This window comes from Citrus clementina, unplaced genomic scaffold, assembly GCF_000493195.1.
Source record: "Citrus clementina cultivar Clemenules unplaced genomic scaffold, Citrus_clementina_v1.0 scaffold_3, whole genome shotgun sequence".
In the NCBI taxonomy this organism is placed as follows: Eukaryota; Viridiplantae; Streptophyta; class Magnoliopsida; order Sapindales; family Rutaceae; genus Citrus; species Citrus x clementina.
Genome location: NW_006262339.1, coordinates 1500254 through 1519680, shown reverse-complemented (window position 1 = coordinate 1519680; position 19427 = coordinate 1500254). Strand labels below are relative to the sequence as shown.

The 19427-nt window shown below is 33.4% G+C and overlaps 2 protein-coding genes across 4 annotated transcripts; both read left to right on the top strand.

Annotated features, from left to right (window-relative positions):
* The first annotated feature begins 7888 nt into the window (after positions 1–7888).
* Positions 7889–9498, top strand: LOC18046440. Its single transcript, XM_006439418.2, has one exon. The coding sequence runs from the start codon at positions 8020–8022 to the stop codon at positions 9199–9201; it is 1182 nt and encodes a 393-aa protein (XP_006439481.1). The 5' UTR covers positions 7889–8019; the 3' UTR covers positions 9202–9498.
* A 3650-nt stretch (positions 9499–13148) lies between these two features.
* Positions 13149–18166, top strand: LOC18046439 (monodehydroascorbate reductase, chloroplastic/mitochondrial). 3 transcript variants are annotated; one of them, XM_006439416.2, is made up of 17 exons: positions 13153–13458; positions 13544–13718; positions 13819–13918; positions 14114–14191; positions 14466–14537; positions 14722–14840; positions 14960–15044; positions 15739–15828; positions 15961–16062; positions 16181–16270; positions 16458–16538; positions 16759–16830; positions 16929–17023; positions 17126–17214; positions 17311–17373; positions 17477–17517; positions 17706–18166. In XM_006439416.2, the coding sequence occupies exons 1-17, from the start codon at positions 13449–13451 to the stop codon at positions 17835–17837; spliced, it is 1494 nt and encodes a 497-aa protein (XP_006439479.1). In that variant the 5' UTR covers positions 13153–13448; the 3' UTR covers positions 17838–18166. The 3 variants fall into 3 exon arrangements, with proteins under 3 accessions (XP_024045219.1, XP_006439479.1, XP_024045218.1); XM_024189451.1 differs by lacking the exon at positions 14114–14191 and having other exon boundaries at positions 13149–13458; XM_024189450.1 differs by lacking the exon at positions 17311–17373.
* The last annotated feature ends 1261 nt before the right edge of the window (positions 18167–19427 follow it).

Below are 19427 nucleotides of genomic sequence, written 5' to 3'. Positions count from 1 at the left end.
AAGATGTAAAATAAGAGTAGTTCTCGATAATATCATTCATTTCTTGATTACAATCATCATATTGTATTGTTAGACAAAACAATCTTCATGCAATTAGTTATGTGATCTCCAAAATAACCATGATCACTAATCTACCATCAAGGTAATTTGTTTCCTTTTTTTTTTTTTTTTTTTGGAGAAAAAAGGTACTATATTTAGTTTTCACTTTATACATAATGATTTTATAGGCTCGTTAGTCAAAGTGCTATCTAGAGTAAAATACTGAACATTTTATTTCTCTAGAATTGCAAGACAGAAAAATCTAAGTGATGCTGCACTTTTCATGCATCACTACCACCAGATAATGTACTCCAGTTTTTACCTTGCATAATCACTCCTCGAAAACATAATTAACATTCTTGAGTTCTTTAAGAACATACAGTATCACACTACTCATGGTATTAAATTATTAAAAGTTAGGTGCAAAGGAATGAATCATGATGCACTTAGCCAGGTGGTAATATTAGCGATGGCTGCAATGTCGGAGAGGATATCTACGGGCATGATTCATAACGCACGTTGATATTTTATCTTTATTTTATTTTGCTAGCCGCATACTTTTCTTGAAGACTCAATAACAGTTCATAAGAACATTGAGACTCAATAACAGTACATAAGAACATTGTAGACATGCAACGCCAAGATTTACGCAGAAAGAATTAATGACTCTTAACTACAAAATGCTTATTCAGTTTAGAGGACATATGGAGACCTCATGAAAATGAAATCACTTAATTTGGATTTTTCTTCATACTTACTTATAATAATAATAACATAATTTTCATATTCACTTCAGCTACTGTTGAAGACAAAGACCCAGGTCTCATAGTTTTTATTTTCATAAATTTTGGTGCCATTGGTGACGGTTGCATCACGTAACTCATATTAATTCAGGTGCAGGCTGCATTAGTACATAGTGGACATTGAGAAGGACAAGCGCAAGTAGTTTTGTTGCTTATGATTTAATGGTAATACATTGAGTAACAATACTCTTATTAGTTTGACTGAAATTTGTCTTTGCTTAATTAACAAGAAATAATGTTTATTAATTGTGTAGGAAGAATTTCTATACGTAGCATGGGTAACGTCACTCCATCCAATTGGTTGTTAAGATACAACAAGTCCCTGATAGGAACGTAACTATATAGAGTAAATTTCAGGCTCAATTGGGATTTTATTTAAGTTTAAAAAATTATGCATGACTTACATACTCTACTTAAAATTCAACATCAACGGAATTTGTCTTCTCTAATTATCATTAAAAAAAATTGCACACTGTAATGGTACACGGCTCTATTAGTAAGATTGATAATTTTATTCCTTTAAAAATACAAATCTTCTATGATTCAACACTTAAGCTGATTATATCAAAATTAGATGATATAAAATATTAAAGCTTGTCACTGCATTTCATATTAATCCGGCCATTTGAAACCATCAGCATGCCGAGTCTAAACACATACAACTATATATAGAATATGCATGGGTTACTAGTATACAATCTCCACTTATTCACGGATCAACCTTAGTTTTTCTTCTCTATTATTATTACTTTTGTTTGGAAAAAAAAAAGCAGCTCCAATGTTACAAAGCTCTAGCTTTAAGATCTTTCACTTTGTTACTTTAAAAATATAAATCTTCTAAGTTCCATCATATTGATTATAATAAAATTAGACGACATAAAATGTTATACTTGCCACTTCATCTCCTTAGCATTAAGCTTTTTACTTGAAATCATCACCACATTGAAGTCTAAACTCATACAATTATAGAATAATTTGGTGATTTACTGAGCACGCACATCCGAATATCATGAGGATCTTAATTTCTACCAAGCATTGCTTGAAGATAAGCAATAATAAAAACAATATTTACAACCCACTTTTAATTATTTACCAGATAAATAGCGTAAAATATGTATTCTCACTAACTCAATGCAAATACGAACATCCTAATCTATATAGGGGCAATACGTACAGGATCCTAAACTTATTAATCTCAAAGTAGAAGATACAGATGCGTAATGAAGAAACTAGAATCTTTATTTATATATGTGAATATATGATGTATCAACTAACGGTTGCAAGATACATAGAAGGTGGGAGGGTATTGTTTTGAGAAAGTTCAATAACGGTGTTTAAATCATTTTAATATACGTAACCAAGAGAGTAATTTGTAGCTTTAGAGAGTGAAAGCAAAGGGATCTGTTGATTGATTTAAATCATCCACCATATTTGATGTGAAAATATGAGAAGTGACTTTTGCTTGGATGGATCGCAAGCTAGCTAAACTTTGAAAGTAATATACAAATCATTTATAAAAAAGACCTTTAGGAGGAATTGAAAAGGGGAAATGATTATACTTAGCTTTAAGCAGGAGCAATAGAGTGGCGATTGGGCCTACCATTTAGAAAATCGAGGGCTAGTTATCAATTAAAAAAAAATATAGGGAACTTTCCTTTTAAAAGCACGGTTGGTTAAGTTATTAAGTCATGGATGTAATATCTCTACCATAATCTCTATGATTAGATGTAACCCTTATGTTTCTCACTTGGTTTACTGATTAAATTAATATATCTTACAATCTTCATGGTGACTTTTTGCAATTCAGTTGCCCCCACCTTAAATCTTCGCATGGACCCTTCTCTAGTTTTAATTCAATTAAAACTATCATTAGTCCTCACATGGACCCATTCATCACAAATTGATCGTCTTTTAAAAGCCCTCAAAGTCGTCTTTACTTTTACTGCGATAGTCACGGCAAAAGCAAGGAGAAAAGATAAGCGTATTATCTAATACCTGGACATTCTTACATAATTAATGAATTAATTAATTAACTTCTTACGAGTTCGATCTAATATTTATTTGCAAATAACCTATATATATAAGCATCACGTAATAGAATGATAACTGTATTGGTATTACTTTAGACTTTCGTTTATAAAATAAAAATTATAGATATAATTGTAAGACAACTTGTTTTCTTTTTTTTTTTTTCTCCCTTTTTGCGTCCACATCACGATAGGAGTAATTTCGGGTTCGGTTTAGAATTTTGAGAAAATATTACCAACTTTGATTAGTTACAACTATCAAAATTGATATAGATCCTAATAATATATTTAGGATCAGTTTGGTAATGTTGTAACTGTTAAAATAATTATTGTTAACTTTACTCAAGAAATAATCAGATGTGAAGAGAATCAATTAAACTTTTAGTAAAATTTATTTTTAAATATATTGCGAGTTTTAAAAGCAATTATATATGTTTGATAAATTTTATTGTTAAATCACTGTAAGAATGCAAATGACTGAAATAGCCACAGTATTAAATAAAGTTTATTTACACACACAATAATAATAATAATCGATAACTAAAATAAATATTAGTGTGTGTGTGTGTGTCAATAACTAAAATAAATATTCGAATTTTATTTTTTATTTTGTTATCTCATTATTATTGGTATTAATATTAATCTCTTTCAATTTATTGATTTTATTTCCTAACTGAATAAGGATAATTTTTTTATTTTTATAATACATGTGAAGATATATATGGAATTGTAATAAGTGCAAAACTAATTCTCCAAATCATACTTTGAAAAGTTATTTCTTTCTAGCTTTTCAAAATTTGTTATGGGATTAGTCAATTTTAGCAAAAGTTATTTTTCAAAAAATTTACCAAACACCAAAATTAGCTTTTATCTTTTTAAAATCACTTTTAAATCTCTCAAAAGCATTCTAAATAGGCCCTTAATATTGAACCAAATCAGTTTGGTGTGTTTTATTTTTTAAAATTATTTTAATTCATTTTTAAGTCTCGAACCAAAATTGACCAATTGACAAAAACTTAAGCAAATCTTGAAAAGATCATAAAACCATTCTAACTCGAATTGAGTCAGTTAGAGTCAATTTAACTTGATTATGGTGAAATGCCCCAACCCTTACACTAAAGTGAAGGTCTTATTTAGGATTGAGGTTGAAATGTTGTAAGTGACTTAATTATTTCATAAGTTTTGATCAAAATTGTGTTTGGTAACATTTTAAAAGCTACTTATTTCATCATTTTCTCTATTTTAATAGTAGTTTTTTTTTTTTACAAGCAGGTAAGAGGTTATTTTTTATAAGTAGCTTATTTATCACACCATTTTAAATTTTCTATTATAATTTTAATATTTTAACAGAAAGGCAATTATATCTTATTTTACATAATAAATAAAAGGCAACTTAAACTTATATCTATTTTAGTAATTATATAATAAACAACACTATTGTAAGAAAATTTATTAAACGTATATATTCTACTTTTCAAACTTATAACAACAATAATAACACAATTTACTAAACACTAAATTACTCTTTTAATCATTAATATATTTGATTTATACAGGAAAAACAACTGATTTTATCAGTCACTACAACCCCGAAGTGGCCTAAAACTCATTTCTGTCGCTAGTCTTGATTCATGAACCGTTGTGCGAACTTGAAGTTTTGGGCTTTGATCCAGAGCAAGCCTTTTAAAGCTGGGCTAAAGCACCACTCCTGGAAGATACCGAACAGCGCATACCAGTTAACCGAACGAAGCCCGGACCATTTCTACCGAGTGCCGAATCCTTTCCTTAAGGGGTTTCCTTTCTGTTTGGGTGCCAAACCAGGAAATTACATTTGATTAGGACACGTCCTTTTTTATTTTCTAAACTCCAAGCTTGGCTCATGAACAACGTGAAGCTGCTTTGAGCTTGTAACGATTAACACGTGGGCATCGAATCTCTCTATCTTTCATACGTTGACATTTGATTCACTCGCCATCTTATAAGTCTTTGGAAGTATCATGCAACAAATTTTTATTAATTTTCTGTCGAGGTGTCGTTTGTGGGACTGCCAATCTTATTAGGCCATTAGGAATCATTTTAAATCAGCTAATCGCAAATTAATGAATTCCCATTCATGGGGTTGCAACTTTATTAATGTTGTAACTGGTACTGCTCGACAGATCCCATAAAACGTTACTCGTCAATATTTTATGATCGCATGGACAACTGCCATACAATAATAACAAACAAATGAATCATAAGTAACTCGTTAGATTGATTTCAAGAAATGCCACGAAGTAGACTAATGTCAAGAGCAGCTCACTCGTGATTTGCGGCGATCGATCACATCCACGTTGACGTTGTTCGTGTGACACTTCTTTTACTTACTAATAATAGTTTTGTGTCATTCTCAAAAAAAAAAAAAAAATAATAATAATAATAATAGTAGTAGTTTTGTGTCGCATCTCTAATGTTAAATCTTCGAAATATAATAAAGAAACACAATAATGACAAAATCACGGTGAAAAAAATATATTATTTTTTCTTTAGTGATTTTATAAATTTTTTTTAATAATTTTACTTTTTTCTTTCTAAAAAAATTCTTAAAATTTACTAAAAGACAAAAAAATATTATCATGATTTTGTCATTGGTTTGCTCATTTATCATTGCTCTAAGTCTTCCGCCGTGCATGCTCCCCACCCAACACTTAAATTATCAATGTTCATGATCCATCATTTACGATTTCAGTTTCAGAAGTTTGTACTCTAATTTCGGATCAATCTCGTGTTCAATTCATGCGTTATTATTATACATGTGCGATCAAAGTTTTTCATATCTTAATCTCTCCATTTTCCATTACCAACTGTCCCCCCCCCCCCCCCCCCACTTTTTTTTTTTTTTTTTGGGCTCAATATAATAGATTCAGTGGCAATGTGTGTGGTATCTCATGATTATAAAAATTACCCTCCAATAACATACAACATAACCGGGAAAAAAAAAGGGTTATTTCAAGAAAACTGGGCAAGGTAGGCCGGCTAAGACTCTTGTTCATTCAACTAAAGAAATGCCAGATTTGCTTTAGCCAACAACAGAACTTGATAAAGTCAGGCCCCGCGTGATCATGTAACAATACACAAACATGTTGACTTAAATGGCAAATTTTCCCTCTAATTTGGATTCCACGTGGTTGCTTACATTTGATTTACAGTCAATTCGACTAGACTCACACAGCTAACCTCTAATTCTAAAAGTTCAGTCTTTATTTAATAATTCATTTCTCAACTTCCTATCGTCATACACGCTTCAATAAGATTGCTTATGATAAATTAAAATGAGCTTAAATTCAATATAAGTTGTCAATTAAAGAGTTCGCCCCAAAATAAAATAAAATAACTCTTTAAAAGCAAAAAAGGGGACCGGAAACACTAGGTCAACGTGGCCCGTATAGATCGAAATCCACGTAGTTGATTGATTCGGCCAAGCTTTATTATGGGGCCCATCATAAAGTCATTAATGGATCTTCGGAGATACGATTTACGACTGATGAGGTGGACGGCCGGCAATGAGCTTTAATGGATGGGAGTGTTTAAAGGTCAAGAAGTCAAGCGGGTGGGCAAAAGTGTGATCGTGCGTGAGCGTAGTGGGAATCAAGAAGACTCCGTCAAAGAATCCTTTTGCTTTTGACAAGTTTGCTCTTTTGTCTCCGACATAAGATAGAGACCTGTCTATCTGGCGAAGAACAAGCTTTTTCTCGGACTCAGCAACTCGTCTACGCCTCAAATCCACTTTTGCAGTTATGGTCATTCTTTAAGTGCTTATCACAAAAATGCCATTTTCAAAGAGCAAAATAATTTAATTACAATTTTGAATCTTTTTGGAATAACAAAATCCTCTATGCATTTGGGAATTCACGGAGCCTACCCTAAGTAGGGTAAGTTTTAATGAAATTTTGAGAAATGAAAAAAATATTTTCTAAATTTTTAGTGGGATGGGTTTTTATTTAGTACTCTTCAACCCAATCTCTGTATATCCAAACATTTTATATTTTTATATTATTCAAGGTGTTGCTCTAATATGTTGGAAAGTTTTTCTATTTTTAATGATTTAAGTACTTTACTGTATGTTAGCGATAATTTTATTTGAGTTATTTTTATTTTTATTTTGCCAAAGTTATATATAAAAATCATTTATAAAATAGGTAAATAGAAATGGGTTGGGGATGAGTAAACTAGTCTTAATATAGAGATTCTCCATCTCAATTCTACTAAATTTATTAGGAATAAAATGAAAAATAAGGGTCAAATTATAAAAGGGATAAGGAATGGAGGAGGCCTGTCTACTGTCACCCCACTCCGCCCAATTGCTTGTCTTCTCTTTGGAGTCCAATACTTATGGGATAGTATGATTTACTAAGTTGTTAATTAAAATTCAACGAAATCAATGAAGAAAAGTTTTTAAATCTCCTTTTTAACTTCTATTTTCAGCTTGGGTACTTTGATAAAAATGAAATCAACAAATTTATTAATTTTTTTTCTATTGAAGCTACGAGGATATAATATTGGTTATTTTATTAATCTTAACATAGGAATTATCAATTTATTAGTAAAGTAAGGTGCATGTTAGTAAAAGATTACTAAATTCATGAATTTAACATATTAAACATTTTTTATAAATGTACTTAGTGAAGGCAATCTCATTTTTTAAAGTTTTTATTAGTTAAAATTTTACTTAATATAATAGGAGAACAAAATGCATTAATTTAGAAAATAAGATTATATCAAATAGTTTTATGGTCCTGCATATTAAATTAACTCAAACACTTATTTAATACTATCATGGAAATTTTTCAATAATATGGGAAGTTTGATTTTTGCAAGTTGCCAATTCTCCAAAACTAATTAGTAAGTAACACCCGGAGTAATAATGGCAACCAATGATGGGCAGTTTGGGAAATGAAAAGCAAAATGTAGCCAGGTCAGCGTCCACGACGAGAAATAAGAATCAGTCCCGTATGCGACAAGCCAAGGCCATGAATTTTTTCACCGTATACTTGTCAACGAAACCCCCCTTTTCTTAGACCTCTCTGTTTTATTTTTGTTTTGTTTTTTTCCTCGTCCTCTTCGTTTTTCATTTTCCTATTCTTGCAGTAATCGACAACATCAAAAAAAAAATGCCTGCAACAGATTACCAAGGGTCGTTCCTGGGCCGAATCAGCATTCGCAGGAACCAAGTAATGTCGATGGAGGGCAACCACGAGCAAGAACTCGAAGACCTCGAGCTTTTCCAAAAACACGTGGCTGATCGCTTCGCCGAGTTGGCACCACCAAGTCCATCACAACCGTCCGATGACATACCTTCTGACCCCATCCTCTCAATTGCTTGGATTCGTAAACTCCTCGACGTATTCCTCTGCTGCGACGCCGAATTCAAGGCTATCTTAATCATGGGTCGTGACCCATCTCAGATTTCGAAGCCACCTCTCGACCGTTTGATCCCCGAGATGCTCGACAGAGACGTGAAGGCGTTAGACATATGTAACGCGATCACCAACGGAATTGAGGCCGTGAGGCACTATCAAAAATTGGCTGAAATTGCGGTCTCGGCTTTGGAACAGAGACCGTTTGGCGACGGCCAGGTTAAGCGGGCAAGGAAAGCTTTGACTTCTTTGATTACAGCAATGGCTTGCGAAGATAAAGATGGTGCCAATTACACGAGGACCTGGTCTTTTGGTCGCCGAGGTGCTGCTGCTGCAGGTAATAATAAAAGTACGGGTCAGTTAAGATCTCTGTCTTGGTCAGTGAGCAAGAACTGGTCAGCAGCAAAACAAATTCATGCCATGTCTGCCAATCTCGTGGCGCCACGTGGAGCGGAGGCTTCGGGTTTGGCCTTGCCGGTTTACATAATGAGTACTATTCTGTTGTTTGTGATGTGGACGATGGTAGCCACGATTCCATGTCAAGAGAGGAGCGGATTGGCCACGCATTTTCCTGTGCCTAAACAGCTTGTTTGGGCACAGAGTATTATCGGGTTGCATGAAAAGATTGCTGAGGAGTGGAAGAAGAAAGAGAAGAAGGGCTCAGCTGGGTTGCTTGAGGAGATGCAAAAGCTGGACAAGCTAGGCCAATCTTTGATTGAGTTCACTGATAGTTTTCAGTTTCCGGCCGAGGATGAGCGGGCGGAGGAGGTATCGGCTCATCTGGCCGAGTTGGGGGAGACTTGCCGGAGAATGGAGGAAGGTTTGGTGCCTTTACAGGTCCAGATTAGGGAGGTGTTTCATAGGATTGTGAGAAGCAGGGCCGAGTTTCTTGACGTGTTGGATTTAAATGGAAAATCGTCTGCACTAGCTATGTGATATGGGGGGACTTCTGTCTAGAAATTTTTTTCAGGTAATGTTTCGGACTTGGTATTGGGAAAAAAAAATCGCCATTAAGATGGGGATGAAATTCTGAAATATGCATTTTCGTAATGCGAAATCATGTGGTCTTTTGTTTTGTTTATTTATTTATTTTTCAAGCTAACTCTTGTTTGCTCGTGCGTAAAGTTCTCTTAATTATGTGTGTGTGTGTATATATTCTCGATCAATTTATTTTTTTTCCCCGTATTTGAAGGTTAATATTAGTGAGAGTTTCTCAAGGTCAGAATGGGATCACGTCTGGGGAAATTGATGTGAAATGTATTTAAACAGAAATGCTGATTAATTGTTTCATGTTATACTGATTAATTGTTTCATCAATTTGCTTTCTTTGTAGCATTTTTACAGCAATTTAATGCAGAAAATTCAGAAAACGAAGTAAAAGCTTTAATATAATTAGCTCCCTTAGAGATGAGAACCATTTGGACCATATTTTAGTTGGTATTTATCCGCATTAATTCGATATATGCTCGTGACAACAAAGTGATCTGGTAAGTATAAATTAATCAATCCTTCTCCGAAAGGTACCTGCCTTCATATGGCTTTTCGATGGCGAAGTTTTTCAGGTTTATTGAATGCAAATGCTTTTCTGATTCTACCAATTTTGTTGTTCTCGCATCATTCAAACATGTAATGCCAGACCATTCTTCCTTTTTGATTCCATAAATAATATAAACAAATAAGCTTAAGCTGGAATGGAAGACTTGCTACATAAGGGTCGAACTTTGAATGGGAGAAAACACTGGTGTTCTGATTTGATAATTGCACTCCACTCTGCCTTTACTATATAATTGCCACTCATATCATATAACTCACTCCTTTTATTGAAGAAGTCGCTTGAGTCCGTGAATAATTTGGGACTTTAGGTTATTGCGCAAAAGAATTAATTTAAAAAAGCTTCAATCAATTATAAAATGATAGATTTATTATCGTAAAAAGAAAATGTTGGGGTTGAATTTATAATTTGTAGGCATTCAACTCAAAAAAACTAGTTCATTAAGTAGAGAGATTTATTTTTCTTATAAACGCAAACAACTCCCCTTTATTGGTCAATATGGGACATAATTCAACAATTCCTTCTCGGAAGAAATCACCATCAGACCCTAGTTTTTTAAAGTATCTTGATTATCCACACACTCCCATGAGTTTTCACAAGTGAGAACATGATTTACACAGCCCTTACTTTCCTTGTGCAACTTAGATTGAATCAACATATTCTTAACTTGTACTTACCAAAATCCAATATTGATTCTTCCATCAAATTTTTTCATTTATGCAGTTATAGTTTTTGAAAACCACTTTATTGTATTAATTCTTCCATCAAACTTTTATATTTTTACCGTCACAGGTTTTGAAAACCTTAATGTTGAAATATTTGCTATGAATTGCAACTACTTGTTAGGGATTTAAGCCCATAATTTATAGGTATCTAACTTGATTTAGACTCAAGATTTCTAAGTATTCAACTTAAAAAAATTATTCTATTGAGTAGGAGAGCTATCCTATTTATAAACCCAAATAATTCTCCTTTATTTACTATTATGGGAGACAACTCAACAAAAAAAAATTGAATAAAGAAAAATCCTAACTATAATCAATATTTTTTTTCACAATGTACGTGGAAATAAAAATTAAAGGATTTTGATGGTTTAGTACACTTGAACACTGGTTCTCATTGGATAAAATATGGGTTAAATTAAATTAAGAAAAGAGTTGTGCTACTGGAATCCCTTTAAAATCCCTAACCCTCTTCTAGAAATTTACAAATTAACCTTTCAATAAATAATGTTAAAAAAAAATCTAATTACCCATATATGATTATCATTATATTTTATTATCAATCAACATAAAATTTTGCTGATATACAGTCTTCAAATCAATAGAAAGAGTATGTGGGCTCTATTATTTCTTACGGAGTTTCTATTTTCAATTATTTTTGGACCACCAACTTCTTTTATTTTTGAGATACTTTTAAATGTTTGAAAATTGTATATTAATGCCCATTCTATTGAATAATAGAAGAAAACAAGTTCTTTTATTATATTGTATAAAACAAGCTTTCCAAAAACGAGTCTTACCAAATAAGTTCTCAGTTATAAGTTCTGTATAAATAATACAATATGAATACAACTATAATTTTCATCCACACTAGGATGAAGGAAAGGAGAAAAAAAGTCAAAACTGAGAATGTAAATTGTCATTTAAAGAGCAAAAGAAGTTAAAAGCATTTGAAATTGAAAATGATTCTCATTGAATGCCCAGGAGCTTCAGATTAAATTTATGAAAATTTGCATTGTAAAAGGATTTTGTTCGCATGGTTTTTCTCAAGAATAAGCAGGCTAGCAAAATGGGTCACTGGATCGTGTTCATGTCGTGTCAAATTTAAATCGACCAAACATGACCCATTTAATAATTATGTTAAAATATTAGGACCCAAACCTGACACGAAAAATAAATGAATTATCCAATAACTCATTTAATATCTATATATTTAATAAATGTTACACACACATACCCCAAACTTTTACAAATTTACACAATTTAAAGTTTAAATTATGTATATGTAAATAATATTACATATCGATATCATAAAATATACATGTATATCAATATTTTACACACTTACACTATTAAAATTCTAAATTTATATAAATTTTTATAAATAAAACATTATGTACATGTCCATCTTCCCAAAAAATAAAAAATAAAAAGAGAGAATCATGTCTAATATTTGAGTTTTAATGAAAAAAACCTAAAAATTAATTTAAAATAGAAAATATAATTGTGTCATTGTTAAGGTAAATTGGTCAAGAACTTTAACATTAACCCAAAACAGACAAAAATCGTGTCAATCCAAACCCGGTTCATTTAATAATCGTGTCAAATTTAACGACTCATACTCATTTATTCGTATCGTGTTCATGTCGGGTAATCGGGTCGTGATAAATTTTACCAACTCTAAGAATAAGATTGGAGGGTTAGTTATAAAATTAAATGGGTGTTGATAGAAATAGTGCTATTGTTAAATATTCTTAATGTAGTATCTTAGAAAAGGTGTTTTATAAGGAGTTTTGAGGGGTGTTAACAGTCAACTCTTAATAAAAAATGATATTTGGCCGAAATTCCGTTAAATTGATTATTCTGAACATTTTTTCTTTTTGTTTGGGCGATGGCTGGAAAAGAGGGCATTGCCCAAAGACAGTTGCCCGGCAATGGGTCATCTCCCAAATTTGGTTTGACTATAACGAGAAAGGTTAATTTCGATCATTTTAGATGAAAATTTGAGCCAAAGATAAGTGTTGTTAGATTAGATAGTGGGGTGGCACCTTTCATTAATCTTATAAAATCCCTCATTCTTAAAATTACAATAAAATCCAATAATAAATCTAATTAAACCCCTATGTTTCCCTCTCACGAAACTCTTTAGACACGCCCATATCAAAATCCATGCATACGAATCATACACTTTTTTTTAAAAGCCTCAAAACTCTTTTCTCATTCTAATTTCATGTAAGATTTTACCAAATAAAACTTTAACTTATAAAATTACTCTTTTGAATCAAATGTCATTAAACTAAAGTACTCCTAATTTTAGGATCCAAAAACAAACACTCTGAAATTCAGTTTCAATTCGGCTTCTTGAGGTCTTGAACGAATCTGAAAATTGGACTCTATTTTCTGGATTTTTTCAGGGAGAGTAATTGTCGTTTAAAACAAGGGAATTTTCAGAATTAAAGCGAGTGCTAATAGCAATAAGAGTTCGGTACATTTCTAAATGGGGTTTACTTAACCCAGCAGAAATCATGGGCACATGCCACTGAAGCCCAAATTCAGAACGACATGTGGCAAGGGTAACCCAAGTCCAAGACGCTTTGCACGGTGGGGAAACGGCGTCGTGTATAGGGATTCTCAGACCTCAGTTGTTTCCACGCAATAGACAATACGACCTCGGAGCAGCCTTCCTCCGAAAAAAGTGGTAGCGGCTTTGAATGGCGAAGTGCCACTTAACAACCGGATCGACTGACCAATCAACTTGCTGCAGCTGCAGACGTTCCTTTTCACTCTCTCACATATTACTTGACGTCATGACCTTTCGCTCTCTTGTAGAGCCATTATCTGCTTAATATTTTATTGACACTGTTCTTTTATTATTATATAACTAGAAGCAGCCAGGTCTCCAAAGTTCAATGTCTACAGGTCGCTCAAATACAAATTTCTCTATTATCATATAATCATTAAATCCTAATCTATCTATATTATTTGTGTGTTGGATAATCTGCAGCTCGAAAACTTAAAGTAATGGCGAGCGTATCAAACTCGCTATCATTCAAGCACGGACTGTCCCTCTGGTGTCCTCAGTCGCCGTCTCTTCATCGAATTCGGCATTCTTCTGCTAGAAACTTTCAGAGGAGAGGCTTTGTCGTCGCATACTCATCTTTTGCAAATGAAAATCGAGAGTCAGCTATTTTTAATTTTTTTTTACTGTTATTAATTTTATTTTTTTTTCGTTGTCACCTGATGGGATGTTCGAGTCAATTTGGCAATTGGCGTTTTCAGATTTGTGATCGTTGGTGGGGGCAATGCAGCGGGTTATGCGGCGAGGACTTTCGTCGAACATGGAATGGCTGATGGACGCCTCTGTATCGTCTCTAAGGAGGTAGTTTAATTGCATTTGTGTTGCGTTTTAATCGATCTTGAAAATGTAATGCTATCAATTTTGGCTAAGCTTGATTTTCCAGCAGTTTGTACTCTATTTTGGATGATTGATTATGAAATGTTGATATTATGAGCTTAATAAACATTTAACTGTACGTTTTCATTTTTCACTTATTTGTTGGCATTGTTGTGGCAGGCTTATGCGCCTTATGAGCGTCCGGCTTTGACAAAAGGTTACTTGTTTCCCCTTGACAAAAAGCCGGCGCGTTTACCTGTAAGAATTATCAATCATGCATTTTCTATGGCATTATGTGATGCATGAACCGCTATTTTGATTCTTCTTTATAAGTAGTTAGATTTGCCCTGTTTAATTCAGGAAGGTGATAGAGTTAGAGAGCTAAATTCATCGACATTGGTGATTATGACTTTGCTTAATTTTTATTGTGTTATAACATGTGATCTTAAGTTTCCATTGATTAGGTGCTTCAGTTTTTTTATGTTTTAGTTATGTATGCTATTCTAATTCCTTGGATTGAATTTCATCATAGGGTTTTCATACTTGTGTTGGATCTGGTGGCGAGAGACAAACACCTGAGTGGTACAAAGAGAAAGGAATAGAGGTGTTATTTACTGTCTTCTTACTACTTAAATTGTCTATTTTGTGCTAGTGTTCTTTTTGCTTAAAGTTTTCATTTTTGGTAATTCTTTATTTTCCATTTTCATTTATAAATAAGCAGTGCAATTAATTTGTGAAATTCTACTTATGATGTGTTTTTTTTTTTTTTTTGGGTGGGTTCTATTTAGATGATTTATCAAGATCCTGTGACAAGCATTGACATTGAAAAGCAAACGTTAACAACAAATTCAGGCAAACTGCTTAAGTATGGATCCCTTATAGTGGCTACTGGATGCACAGCCTCAAGGTACTAAAGATTTATTGGGTTAAGTATGGATCCCAATTCATGCATTTCTCCACTATAAAGTGTACGCATTAATAGGTTTAAAGATAAGAAACACTGATATTTTGTCCTCTTGGTTTCAGATTTCCAGATAAAATCGGAGGGAACCTACCTGGAGTCCACTATATTCGAGATGTGGCAGATGCTGACGCACTGATATCGTCTTTGGTAATTTTAGTATCTTTCAACCTGCAAATTCAATTTTTGTGAAATAGTATGTGAATGAATGTTTAAACAACTGGTGAATGAATGTTTAATTTGAATGTGAATCCTAAATTTGCAAATATGGTTTAAACAACTGGTGAACTTCATCTCTTTCCAGCTTCATAATTGTGAATGGTTGAAATCTTAGTCGTAATTCTATTGTCCATGGAAAGAAAAACTATATTTCTATCAGGCATGTACTTTCTTTCTTTGGTGTTGGAAATGAATCTAGCATTCTGAATTCTGTTTATTACATTATTTCTTGATTTAGGATCTCTGGAGTTGTGACTGATCAGCAAAATGCATAAACTTGAAAAGAAATTTCATTTTACTAGCAATCTACACACACACACACACACACACACACACATGTATGTACACACCAGCAAACCATTATCTGCATTACGTCCTTGCTTTCTTGTAAAGCTAAAATGAGGCACTAATTGGGGACATTCAATTTTAAGATCTGACGATAGAAATCTGTGCATAAGATTATTCTTCTGTGAGCTAATCTTTTGTAATTTTCATTTTCCCTGTAAAATCAAAATCTCATGACTATATCTCATGGAAATCTATATATATGTCATGCATTGCTAAAAGGTTCTCGAGTGTACTATTTTTATCTTATTGTAATGGAAATTCCTAATCTATTTTGTAGGAGAAAGCAAAGAAGGTGGTTGTTGTTGGTGGTGGTTATATTGGCATGGAAGTTGCTGCGGCAGCAGTCGGTTGGAAACTTGATACAACGGTACATATCCCCTTTTGAAGCTGCCATGATTACTTGATATGTTTCTGGCCAGATATTGTACATTTGCATTAATAATGGATTATTTGAATAAACCTTCTTACATGTTAAATTTTCATTTACATTACAAAATAGATTATATTCCCAGAGAATCACCTGTTGCAAAGATTGTTTACTCCTTCACTTGCTCAGAGATATGAACAATTATACCAACAGAATGGTGTCAAATTTGTTAAGGTAGTCTCTGTTTCTCATTCCCTCCCAGGAATGCACACCTTTGTACCTTGTTGGCTGCATTTAACCCTAGCCATATGCATTAGCTGTAACTATTTTACTTTGTTCAATTACTTACCAGGGTGCCTCCATAAAAAACTTAGAAGCTGGTTCTGACGGACGTGTAGCTGCTGTTAAACTTGAAGATGGATCAACCATAGATGCAGACACAGTAATTCTTTTGCCTTATGATCAATAATTTTTCTTCCCTTAAATTGGCCTTTAATGTCGAATGTTTGTTTACATCTCACAACATACAGGTGAAACTGTGGCAATATCTGCACTGCTTGTGTTCTCATTAGAAGATGGATTGGGCAAGTTGATAAGACAGACAATTCATTTCTCTTTTCATTGTGCAGATTGTTATTGGTATTGGAGCAAAACCTACTGTTAGTCCTTTTGAAAGGGTGGGGTTAAACAGTTCTGTGGGTGGAATACAGGTGACTACTGACAACAAGTTTTCTTGTCTCTTTAGATTTGACCCATGCATAGATTAACATATATAAAGTGTGCTAATATCGTGTAAACTTAATGTGCTTCACGAAGTAATTTATAGAGTTTTTGCCATGTTGAACTTTGTTCCCAAAGCTATAACTCATAGCTGTTCAAATTCTAAAATTACTCTGTGTGTGTGTGTAATTAAACTTTATGAATTTTCAGGTTGATGGTCAGTTCCGAACAAGAATGCCTGGAATTTTTGCAATTGGAGATGTTGCAGCATTTCCATTGAAGGTACATCTCTGTCTAATAAAGCAGCTCTTACCCTTTTCTCTTTCTACTTCCCTCCTTTTTTGTTTTTTGGGATTCTGACACATGTTTTGACCGAACAGATGTATGACCGTATAGCACGAGTGGAACATGTTGATCATGCTCGTCGATCCGCACAGCATTGCGTTAAAGCATTACTTAGTGCACAAACTCACACGTATATCCAACTTTCTATTATGACTTAAGACATTATTTGTCTGTCTTTCTTTATCCTCCACATACATCTTTATTAATAATTTCATTCCTGCATGAACTCCAGATATGATTATCTTCCATATTTTTACTCGAGGGTTTTTGAGTATGAAGGAAGCCCCAGGAAAGTGTGGTGGCAGTTTTTTGGAGACAATGGTGAGAATCTCTTACATCTTCATTTCTTGGAGTTTTCATAATTTGTTCTTCTTTCATAAATTTTGCTTGATACTTACTTGTAATTTTATTGTACAGTTGGAGAGACAATTGAAATTGGAAATTTTGATCCTAAAATTGCCACTTTCTGGATAGATTCTGGTAGTCAGATTATAGCCTTTACTTGCTTTCTCTCTTTTACTTCATCTTGCTTTGTCCTGTTTCTAGTAAAACAGATGGTTAATTCATTGTTGCTGCCCCGCAGGTAAATTGAAAGGAGTCCTTGTAGAAAGTGGGAGTCCTGAGGTACTAAGATGCTGCTCTTAACTTTTCAGTTTCTTTTTTGCGTATTTGCTATGAGTAGAAGAAGTCGAACAAAGCAATATAAGAAAGGAGAGCAGTATTATCAGCCTTGTGATAAAACCTTGAATGATGGTAGTTTCTAATGTTTGATTTACCGTATTGAGAAACTAATGTCTATTATTATACTCCAGGAATTCCAACTCCTCCCTACTCTTGCGAGGAGTCAGCCTTTTGTTGACAAAGCAAAACTTCAACAAGCATCTTCAGTTGAGGAGGCACTGGAAATTGCTCGGGCTGCCCTACCAGCGGAGGCTGCAGTTTAGACCAGTATTGATTCTTGAAGTTTCCAGTCATCCCTCAGATATTTTGTTTATGATTTCTTTGTCAATAATCTCGATTCCAGGGGTTTATTTCTTGTTACCAAATCCTGGATCTTCACTGTTGTATATTAATAGGAGAATGATGAACATTATGCAGATATTAGAGAGAAAGAGGGACTTTAATGGGTACACCTCGATTTTCAGGTTGTAGATTGGTTTTGGATTTGGAGTTTGGACATCGTCCTGTTATGATTATCTACTTAATGCGTATGATTGATGGACCATAGTGTTCATCCCTCGATGCTACAGCTACTGGCTCCTTTTCACGTCTGTTAATAATGGACAAATAACCTTGATAAGAATACAGATAGCTGTAACATTAGTAACAAGGATTGGCTTTCTTTGTTTCTTGCTTGCTTCTTTCCTGCCTTCGTCTCTTCTGATACGAATCCGATGCACAAAATCTCAATCTCATCACCACCTGGATCGGAATCGGTTCAAAGTCCCTGGAAACCGAAAAATCTCTTTTTTCTTGCTGTACCCAACAATGGACATGGACTTAATCCCTGCAACACAAATTACAATCAACTCAGGCTCAGCTCAAAGTAATTGAGGCTATCTAACCTGCTGCAATATACGTAATACGTTACCCGATATTCAGCACCAACATATTCTGCTTTCATGGCCTTTGTCATTTCATCATTGGCAATCGTAACGCGTAAGTAAACTCTCAGCATGAATATATTCTGCAACAAAAGCAATCTTAGAAAGTCAGTGACAATATCATCAAAATAGACATGTAAACCGTCGAAAAATTTAATTTGCCCTACACGTTCTTGGACACTGAGCAAAATGATCCTTGGAGTTGGGGGGGTGGCGGCACTAGTTTTATTAGTGTCGTACTCATAACTGATTGCCGTCGTCGACAAAATGAAGTGTCGGACTTGGTTAGTCTTAAGCACCATTTTGTTATGCTTTTCAAGTTCCTTAAAATTAGTGCTATGAGATATGAAGTTTGCGGATTGAATAGACTGGCTCCTTATGGGCCGTCGAAAAAATGATTTATGCAAAATAGGGAGGGTTCTGTCTTATCGAAAGATAAAAGAAGTAATAATATAATTACATATTTTTGTATAATTTTTTTTTAAATTGATGTGGTATGATTTAATTGGTTGAATTAAATTTTTCTTGGTCCACATAATTTATTTTATTATTTTATATTTTTATTCAACTAATGAATTAATTCCAAATCAATTTGTACAATATAAATTTATACAAGAGTTTATGACTCTATCATCACTCAAGATCAAGATCAAGTGCTTCCTTCAAATAAAATTGGACTTGGAAAGGCAATTATTTATTATATATAAAAATTTAGTATTAAGTTGAGTTGTGCTTATTTTATTTATAAAAAAAACCAATAGAAAGTTCAACTAGCTCAACGTTCTTTTTTATTTGCTGGGTTAATTTGAAAAAATATAAGTGCATTCCAATTTTCGCTTAAAAAAACAATTGTTATAAAAGCATTCACATTTCATACATGAAAATGTGCATCCTTATCATCTAACAAGTTACAAGTTCGCTTTTGACACC

Bases quoted from the DNA above. Each gene is read 5' to 3' on its own strand.
- LOC18046440 (XM_006439418.2), top strand. From the start codon at position 8,020: ATGCCTGCAACAGATTACCAAGGGTCGTTCCTGGGCCGAATCAGCATT.
- LOC18046439 (XM_006439416.2), top strand. The intron at 13,919-14,113 runs GTAGTTTAATTG...TTGTTGTGGCAG, and splicing joins TCTGTATCGTCTCTAAGGAG to GCTTATGCGCCTTATGAGCG. The intron at 16,831-16,928 runs GTACATCTCTGT...TTGACCGAACAG, and splicing joins TTGCAGCATTTCCATTGAAG to ATGTATGACCGTATAGCACG.